Genomic DNA, 10,298 nt, shown 5'->3' on the forward strand with positions numbered 1-10,298 from the left:
TCTCACTGACACGTGGAATCTGAAAAAAGCCAAACTCATAGAAACAGGGAGTAGAAAGGTGGTTTCCAGGGGTTGCGGGAGGAGGAAAAGGGGAGATGTTGGTCTAAGGGTACAGACTTCAAGCTGGAAGATGAGTAAGTTCTGGGCATCTAATGTACAGAATGGTGACTATAATTAAAAATACTGTATTGTATACCTGAAAGTTACGAAGAGAGTAGATCTTAAATGTTTCTCACCACAGAGCCTCCCTGGTGGCGCAGTGGTTGAGAGTCCGCCTGCCGATGCAGGGGACACGGGTTCGTGCCCCGGTCCGGGAGGATCCCACATGCCACGGAGCGGCTGGGCCCGTGAGCCATGGCCGCTGAGCCTGCGCGTCCGGAGCCTGTGCTCCACAACGGGAGAGGCCACACCGGTGAGAGGCCCGCGTACCGCCAAAAAAAAAATAATAATAATAATGTTTCTCACCACACAAAAAGGTAATTACGTGAGGTGATGAAGGTGTTAACTAACCTTATTGTGGTGATCATTTTGCAATACATACATGTATCAAACCATCACCCTGTACACCTTAAACTTAAATGATGTTCTGTATCATTTATACCTCAATAAAGCTGGAAAAATAAATAAATTAAATAAAAAACACATCTTAAATTTTTTTTAAAGATGGCCACAAGACAGGAGGCATTGGTGAGTGGCTAATTTCTTTTTCCGAAGGTCACAAGAAAGTCATCCTTCCCTTTAAGGATTTCATATGCTAGAACCAACCACAGAAGCTCAAAGGTAAGAGGGGACCTAGCTAAGCTTCTTATGATGGCCTGTCTTGTCTGTGTTCACACCCACACACCTAGCACAGTGTCTGGCAGAGAACAGACGGGCAATAATGAAAGATCTTTAAAGATGATGATTAAAGAGGTTACTCTGTAGAGTGGAAAGGGCACTCTCCCTTCTGATTTCACACACGCCTCCCCTCAAGCAATATTTATAATACAATTATAAATGAAAATTTATAAATAAAAATCTAAAATTATTTTTAGGTCGATGCTAATGAAGAATGAATGGCCATATAAATGGCACAACTGTAGTTTCTGTTTTCTTTCAAAAGAAGAGAATTTCACTTCCTCTGAGCAAGGCTGTGTGGGAGCTAACGCATTTGTAGTTAAATTTCTCTATTCAACATAGTAGGAAGCGCCAAGTACATTTTATTTGTTAATTTGCTTTCAATCCTTTAGTAAGAATGACTATAGGCTCTACAAAATATTTAGAAGTGAGGGATTACTAAGCAGCTTAGAATCAAGAAGACAAATAGAGAATATCCAAAGGTTTATATGAGAATAATTGTCCTTTTACATGTACACTCATCTACAGTTTTCTTCTCCAATGAAAAGTTATTTCACCAGTTAGACTTGTTTTTAGAGTGATATACACAAGACACAGATGATTTCTTTTCCAAGACTGTTCAGATGTCTTTACATCCAAAAAAAGCCTTTTTCACCAATTTGTGCACTCCATTTAAGGAAAAGAATTTGTATATGCAATGTCCATTTTCACATATTCTTGGCACACCTCAAAGTTTCTCTTAAAATGATGTCAAAAGCACGAGAGGGACATTCTCTGGCTGGTAAAGAGAGGCACCCATGTGTGGTAATTATTCACCACTTGCTGCCAAATGTCACCTGAGCTGCCCTCAGCCCTGCAGGTGCTAAACCGAGGGTAGTCATTTAAATCGGTCAGGAGGTAGGGCAGAGCCTGACACTGAAGCACGTGAACTGGGCAGCCAGCTGTGAAATTCACAGGGAAACTTACTGGACACCTGCCACCATGCTTTAAACAGTAACGTTTCAAGAACAGTTCCATGGGGGATGTTGCTGCAGTTAAAACTTCATGTCAACTGGACCTTCCCATTAAAATATCAGAGACCCTGCCAATCTGATGAGCTTCACTGAAGCCTCAGGGCATTCCAAGTGGAAAGAAACCAACAAACAAAAAAACTAGAAAAAACTCAAATAAAATAAGCAATATGTCTCTTCCCCCATCCCTCCCCCCAGATAAGCTCATTGTTCTTTATCTCCAGGGGCAATAAGTGGCAATTAATTGTGCAACTGCACTTTATTAAAAAGATTATATTTCAACTGTGGAATTCTTCAAGGAAAAAACAGAGGTACGGTCAGAATTGCCTATATTGGGGAAGAGAGGGAGAAACAGCATCTAGAAGACTCTAACGACCTTTGATCATGATACTGCCACCCAGGAGAGATGAACTATTCTGACGGTAGGTGCCTGCACTCCAAACTAAAAGAACAAATAGGAGGTTCCAGAATTAAAGTAAACTAAGATAATTTATACATGAGTGCTGGTTATGCAGTACGCCTTCTCTTCCTTAGCTCTGTAGCGTTCATTCAGAACTAGGCTAACCTAGTTAGAGTGGTGATACTAGGTGATACCAGTGCATGTAAAATGCTTAGTACAGCAACTTTCGTACAGTAAGGGCTCAATAAATATCAGTATTTATTTTCAATGGTTGATATGCTTGCTAGAGCAGAGTTCTTCACCTGGATAACTGGACCTGATAATTCTTTGTTGTGGGGCTTGTTTGTGCAGCACACGTTGTGACAGCTAAAAATGTCTCCAGACACTGCCAAATGTCCCTTAGGTGCAAAATCACCCCTGGTTGAGAACCACTGTTCTGCATCTCAGCACCGTTATGAGTGATATTATTAATTATAGTCAAATAGCTGCTTCACTCTATTTGCTTTGAGAAATTATTAAATACTGTATTGGACACATTTTGTTAGTTTTTTTTTAAAACCTCACATCCCCTCTGATGGTGTCAGTAACCCCTTCCTGCTTTGGGAGAACCACGCCCATCCTATCTGTGCCCTGTGTGCTTTCCATAAAGTCCTCAGTGCGTTCCTGACACATAGTGAATGGAATGGTCAACGTATGGTAAGAATCTTTCTCTCTTCTATTGGCTGACGGTGTGAGAAGATCTCAGAGCTCCTGGAAGCCCCGTGTGGAGCAGAGTGAAGCCACCTAGAAGGAACAAGACTATGAGATAAAACCTAGGTCCTCATTCGGACTCTGAGTCAACCCAACCCTGAAGCCATCTCTGCTCCCTGGACTTCGGGTTCTGAAGGCCGACACATTTCTTCTCTGCTTGTGTCAGTTTGTGTTGACACAACTGCCTACCACCTGCCAGGCATTATGCCAGGTGTTTGTATATGTACCTTTATTTAGTCTTCATGGCCATCCTGTGAGAGACATAAATTATACCCATTTTACAGGTGGCCAATGGAAGCTCAGAGAGTTAGGTCATTCACTCAAGGTCCCACAGCCAGTATGTGACTGACTATAGTTTCATTTCATTTCCTCCACCTCCCAGCCCAGTTTATTACGCGTGCCCCATTGTCAATCGTGGTGTGGCGAAAGGGGCCATTCAGCAGGAATAACACTTAGCTCCGAGTCTAACAGAGGCTTTGGCTAGACGGAGCAGAACTTTGCCCAAGGTCTTAGGAAGATTCTCTGCATTCTAGAGGGGAAATGTTGTGACGTTTCTGCAGACACACGCTGGATATGTGAAAACTATCTGCCTGGAGAGACTTAACTCCCATTCATCTATCAACGTGAGACAGGGAGAAAATTATCTTAGTTAATATGACACTGCCTTATTTTGAACACATCCAAAAATAGCCAAGGGAAAGAATTATCTTCACTAATAAAGTAAGGCAGATGTGAAACCTTCACACTTGGGGGAACATGAATGATCTTATGATCCTGAGCATCTTAATGGTAACTACAAAAATTCATCTTTATTTGAGTTTCAGGCAAAATATAAAATAGTATGATTACCTTGCATTTAACACTGTCTGGATCCTGCAAACCCAGTCCTGTTCCAAAAGTTATTATGATAAAACCTCAAAGAGACTATTAAGAGAAGCCCAGCACCTTCTGGGTCATCTATATGCATTGCTGCTTTTACCTAAGACCACCCCAGAAGGAAGTTATTACTTAGATAAACTTACAAGGGAAGTTAAACACTTTGTCCGTGGCCAACTGCTAATAAAGAATAGAGATCAGGACCTAGGGTCTCTCTGACTCCCAAACCAGTGCTCCTTACACTACGAACCACACCATTCGAGAAATGAGTGAGGTCCTAAGAATACATTCCTGATACTTGTCCTTCTGATTGTTCGTTCAATCTCAGGTTTGCACCAGCCCCATAAAGCATGACCACTGAATAAGAATGCTGCTCAAAATCAATAAATATTCTAAGTCCCTACCATATCTGAGGCACAACACTGTGTGGTATGGCTTGTAGGTACTATACTCATCTAACCACTGGAGTTCTTGGACAAAATACCCAAAAGTCAGACCATAAAGAGACCAAAGTCGTGCACCAAAAAGCTCCTTCATTTCCCGAGTCAGCACTTTATGGCTTTTGGTCAAAGAGGAATATTTCTGAACTTCATGTCCCCAATTTATCCTCACTTTTCTTCCACCATTTCTTTCACTTGAGGTCCTTCAGTATCTCCCCACATCCACATCTGCTACCTCTATCCTATTATTTACAAAATATGAACACAATTATACACACACACACAAACACCTACTTAATAATCTATATGGCTTGCTATCACACTAGGGGGAAATATCAAAGTCTTTAAAATAATCTCCTAGATCCTTAGCAGTTCTACTAAATGTCAATATGAAGAAGTTAAACATTTGCAAGCTATGACCAGTATTAAAACCTGGAAGATTGAGATAATTTTTTAAAAATTTCAAATAGTCATGAGATACTACAAAGGTTTACTAAATTTTTAGCCTTTGGAAGTGACAATAAAAAGCCATACATACCCATTTCCTATTACTATTTCCTATAAATAGAGTGAATCAAAGAAAAACTGAAGGGCTTCCCTGGTGGCGCAGTGGTTGAGAGTCCGCCTGCCGAGGCAGGGGACACGGGTTCGTGCCCCGGTCCGGGAAGATCCCACGTGCCGTGGAGCGGCTGGGCCCGTGAGCCATGGCCGCTGAGCCTGCGCGTCCGGAGCCTGTGCTCCGCAACGGGAGAGGCCACCACAGTGAGAAACCCGCGTACCGCAAAAAAAAAAAAAAAAAAAAAGAAAAACTGAAAAATATGAATGTTGGAATAAATGCTGCCCCAAATAGGCGCCAAACATCTTGATCAATGCAGAATTCTTCTGCACATCAGTATGAAATACGAGGTGTACAGTCAATAGAAAAGTCTGTTTTCTATGATAAAGTATCTTTCATAACCAGATTTCACTGGTTACAGTTAATACATAAATAATTTCTAAGGGAATTCCCTGGCGGTCCATTGGTTAGGACTCCGCACTTTCACAGCCGAGGGCACGGGTTCAATCCCTGGTCAGGGAACTAAGATCCCACAAGCCACGCGGCGCGGCCAATAATAATAATTATTATTATTTCTGAGACTGAAGCAGGGAAATATACCCACCTTCCCAAACAAATTCTTAATTTTCTATCAAGATTTTCCTATAAGGATAATAAGTAAGTAATTCTGACATAAGAAGGATGCTGCACTAAAGATTAAAGTTTTATTTGCTAACTTGAGAACCTTTGCATCTCTGGGAGATTCACCAATGCGTTTCTACCATTTCTATTTCCAGGTACTTAAAATTTAAATAGACCAAAGAAGAGCTGTGTGGAAAAGAAGAATTTAAACGCTTTCTAGGATAGTTGTAAGAGCATCAAATTGAACATATTTCTGAAAAGTGAATTTTAAATGATTGGGCTTTGTTTATAATGGAGTGAACAAATGAATGTGAGTGGAGCATTACATGATGTGAACCTGGGGAAAAAAATGTAGAAAAACAGTCATGAAACTCACCTCCCTGCCTCAAAAGTGAACCAAGCAGCATCTCGTCCATACCGCCGCAGGGCGCTTAGCGGCCAAGAGATGAGTTTGACTCTGGGATTCTGGACGTCCCAAAGACAGATGTGCTCATATGTAATCTGCAAGGCACATTCGCCATGTACATCTAAGTTAGGAGATGGCATCAAATACACATTGAATCTCTCTGGGAGAAAAACAAAAGGTTAGTCTAAAATCCCCAGGAAAGAACATCAAAGACATTGTAGGAACAAAGAGGCATTTCAAAGTAATTCAAGCTCTTATTCTAGGTTTTGGTTGAATATTCAGGAAGATAAACCTTTCTCATAAATTAACAGTTCCAGTAAATGATTTTTTTAATGAAGACCATATTAAGTAACATAATAATGATACAGTCTGGTTGTCAACATACATGCAACACTTTTACATGAGCAAAGATCTTTTCAGAATTTTTTAATTTGCATAATAAAAATTTGTACGCCAGTAAAAGACTAAAGCAATGAAACCATTAAAAACAATTTTTTTCTTGCCAAGTACATGTTAATTACACCCACACTTTTGTGTTCACAAAAGATGCAGGTGCAAAATAATTGTTACATGGTTTAATGGTATTAAAATTATATTGACCAATTTATAATTTTCATAACTAAAGGAACACAACTCTACCCCAAATTATTTAAATAAACTAATACTAACTAATACTATGCACTTAACTGACCAACAGTTTGGAAAAATTCCAGTGGATCTATTTGAACTAGTTTTAACAAAGAGCTCTCTTTAGCCAAATACCGGAAAGAAATATTCATTTGCTTATTTGGATGATTGTTAACATTTAACCAAGACTACTCTGAATAAACTACTTGGCTTATTATTGCAACTGAATTTTCATCCCCACAGATACAGTCATGGTATTTCTATTACATTTCTAGAAAATTCATTAATTTAGGAAGCTATAGAGTCAAAATTTTAAGTGAAATATGAACAAAAATATTATTACTATAGCAAACACACTTTTATCTATCCATTGTTATGGTAGATTGCCTACATCTGAGAAAATAGTGTGTCACTAATAATATCACTGGTATTCTAAATTAATTGTTTTATAATAAGGAAAGCATCAGAATTTCCATAGACTTTAGTTTAGTAAATAGGAGTGTCAAGATTGTGTTCATAAATGTATTCAAGCATCTATTCTTCAGGTTTGCTAAGTTACTTCAAACTCCCAGTAACCAAATATTTACTGCTTTCTAATAACTATTATTTTAAAAGTATATTCTAGTGGAGCAAATTTCGCCCTGGAGAGTTCTGAAACAAGTAAGAAAGACTGTCATCATCAAGCAAAAAGTAAGAGAGACCATTACCAATTTCTTTGCTTGGAAGTTCTTCCATATAACTACCTCATCCAAGAAAAACAGCCAAAGTGGTAAGAGTGACTACTTTAGTTACAATTACTTGAAGTCATACAATTAATCTTGTAAAGTGCCTTAAAAGACAGAGCTGAGTTTCATTATAATCCCTAGTAGTTATATACCAGAGGTGTTCTTATTCCTATTTGACAGAAGAGGAAACTGAGGCACAGAAAATTGGTACCAGAAAGGTAACTCCTAGGCACAGGCAATTCTTGAATTCAGTTTGAAGCACTATCCGAATATAGCTTTGCAAATATAAAATGTGAAAAATAAGTGCTGATCTGAGCCCTCTAAAAAATAATCAAAACCTGTCATGCTTTCGTCTTTATGTTTGGCTTCATGTGCATTTGTCGGTGAGGCACTACAGGTGCCGTTCAGCCCAAGAGCGTCCTGAGTTAGTGAACTATGGAGGGAGGAGCCTGGGGCTGGGTTGCATGACCCTGGTAAAGGACTTAATTAAGCTCTCTGCCGCTCAATTTCCCAGTCTGCAAAGAGGCTCCTCTGAATTAGCTAGCACTTCTAAGACTCTGTCAATAACACTTCCCTGGAGATGGATTCTGGCAGATACGATGCATCCAAAATAGTCGCCGACTGTAAATGTGTCATGAAGACATAGTTCCAGTTGGGAGAAAGGGCATTTTTTACTAACAACTGGAGTGTGAATCCATGGAAAGGGTCAGTACAATTCCACCTCTGCCATGTTTGTAATCAAGCCAGGTGACCCACAGCCTCTTCGGTTGTGATATATCTTCATAGATCAAGTCAATAGGCTAAGAGCAGAACTACTACGGGATCCCATCTATCCCCTCACAAGGCCCAGTTATTTGGAGCCAAAGAAATGATTCCTCACCTCCAAGCTCATACTAAAAACCAACACTGATTCTGTTGAAGTGTTCATGAATATTTCGGTCATTGTTATTTATAATGACGTATTCCCAGGTTGAGTGTTGAGCTTAAAGAGCTGGCTCAATTGTTAGAGTTTAAAAAATATATCACAGATTTAGGTGGGTTTAAACTTGATGAAACATTCATGAAGTCTGGATTCTATTAAAAACACTGGAAAGTGTTCAATAAAAATTTTAAGTGAAAAAAAGCAAGACAAAAACCCACTGCATTGTAAAATCTGTACACTATAAATATAGGCTCAAGAGAATAGTCTGGAATCAAACAGTAGTGATTGGAATTGGAGCAAGATCTTTAGCTCTTTTCAGCTTCAATTTCCTCATCTGTAAAATGGAGAAGTAATAGTACTTATAGGGCTGCCAGGAAAATTAGACGGTCTAATGCATCTTCTGCACAAAACTGACACACACACAGCAGGTTCCCCATAACTTCTATCTGATATTATTAATGTAGACACATTCCTATTATACGTTGAAAACATGTTAAGAAAAGAAACACACTGAAATGTCTGCTCAGGTTCTAGGTGAAATAAAAGGTTATTTATACTTCTTTCTTTATACATCTTTATACCTTCAAAAATTTTACATCATGAAGATGTCTCATGTTTCATTATATGGGGACAAAAACAGTTTTAGAAAAGAGCAAAGGAGAGAATTCTTTTTACATACCACTCTGTTCTCTCTCAACCCCCGTAGCCAGTAAGTCAGGCTCTCCAAGGCTGATGTCATTGATTCGTGTCCCTACACACTCCATCTGGAGAACTTTGCACCATTCATCAGCCTCAAGATCTGCGGAAACGTCCAGAGGTTAAAGTGCATGCCCAGCACCCGCCGAAAAACAAAAAGCCAAAGCCCTCCCTGCCTCCGACAAACCTGATTCACAGGCAAAGGTCTTGGAGGTATCATCATTGAAATAAATCACTACGGCATGTTTCTTGGTGCTTTTTGGCAACCGAGCTACGTTCTTCACGTTGTTGAGTTCTGTAACCTGAAAAATGAACAATGGTGAATATGAGGATGCTCCGGAAAGAAAGCTTCCCATCAACACCTTCAAACTGCGTGGAGGCACAGAAGGCAGAAGGCACATCCCAGGCGAACACAGCCCGACAGAAGAGTGTGTATTCAAAAGCAATGAATTATTTCAGTGTCATCCTCAGCGCCTAGCAAGGAAGGTGAACAAATTACCTCCCCTTTTTAGATTCGTTTCTTTTGAAGCCTATTAAGAGACACAGACTCAAAGCTTCGTAGACGTAGACACTTGTTTTATTTTAGTTTTTTATCTGCCCCTGTCAAAGACTCTGCCTTCTCCATTGTTATCATGTTTATCTCCATCAATGTGGACAGACTTTCAAATACCCCGTCTCTTCAGAGTACTCCCAACGCAAGCATCTTAAACACATAGATCCCGAGGAAGAGAAGGCAATGGTGGTCTGGTTCATAACTAGATGATCTCACCCTCTGATAATCAGAGACAGAGTCTTCGGATTCTCAAAGATGCCCCTCTACTCAGGGTTGAAGTCATATATTCCAACACAGAGAGCTGGTAGGTGAGATGTTACTCCAGTCTCTCTGACTTACTCCTAGCTTCTCCATGGTTACGGGGCCACTGTCTTAGGGTCTGAAAATACTGCATGGTCATCACCTTCTTCCTAACAGTAGGGGAAAGCTTTCCCCACTAGCCATTCTCCTCACCTCCCTCTCTCCCTTTAACTCTTGTATGAACCATTTCCCTCCCACAAGGGGTACTGGCTTATTGTGTTTCCAAAATGCCATCTCTCATTCAGTTACGTCCAGATGCCCTACTGCACTCCAGGGCTGTGATCACTGAGTCCTGCAGGAGAGAAGGTTTAGGTGGCTTGGGGCAGAGATACAAGATAATAACAAGATACAAGATAAATAACCCTTTCACACTGACTTAGTCTATCCCTTCTGTGTTATACAAAAGAATGTGTCTGCCATCAGTAATGTCATGCCATTTCTCCCATCTATTACTCTAAATTCAATAAATGCCTGGCTCAGGAGGTAGGTGAGGAGAGAAGCAAATACTCTCCATATGCACATCCTAACCTGATGATTTCAGTTCCCTGCTTCATTTTTTTTTTTTTTTTTTTTTTGTGG

The 10,298-nt window shown here is 40.0% G+C and overlaps 1 protein-coding gene across 2 annotated transcripts in view; it reads right to left on the bottom strand.

Annotated features, from left to right (window-relative positions):
• DOK5 (docking protein 5) overlaps positions 1–10,298 on the bottom strand; it is a 157,403-nt gene that overhangs the window by 42,377 nt on the left and 104,728 nt on the right. For both annotated transcript variants that reach the window (XM_007113344.3, XM_028498374.2), the window contains exons 3-5: positions 9,054–9,168; positions 8,850–8,969; positions 5,867–6,056 (exon numbers count right to left, since the gene is read on the bottom strand). In XM_007113344.3, coding sequence (XP_007113406.1) covers positions 5,867–6,056; positions 8,850–8,969; positions 9,054–9,168 — 425 coding nt within the window. The remainder of the gene's footprint in view (positions 1–5,866; positions 6,057–8,849; positions 8,970–9,053; positions 9,169–10,298) is intronic.

This window comes from Physeter macrocephalus, chromosome 14, assembly GCF_002837175.3.
Source record: "Physeter macrocephalus isolate SW-GA chromosome 14, ASM283717v5, whole genome shotgun sequence".
Lineage (NCBI taxonomy): Eukaryota > Metazoa > Chordata > Mammalia > Artiodactyla > Physeteridae > Physeter > Physeter macrocephalus.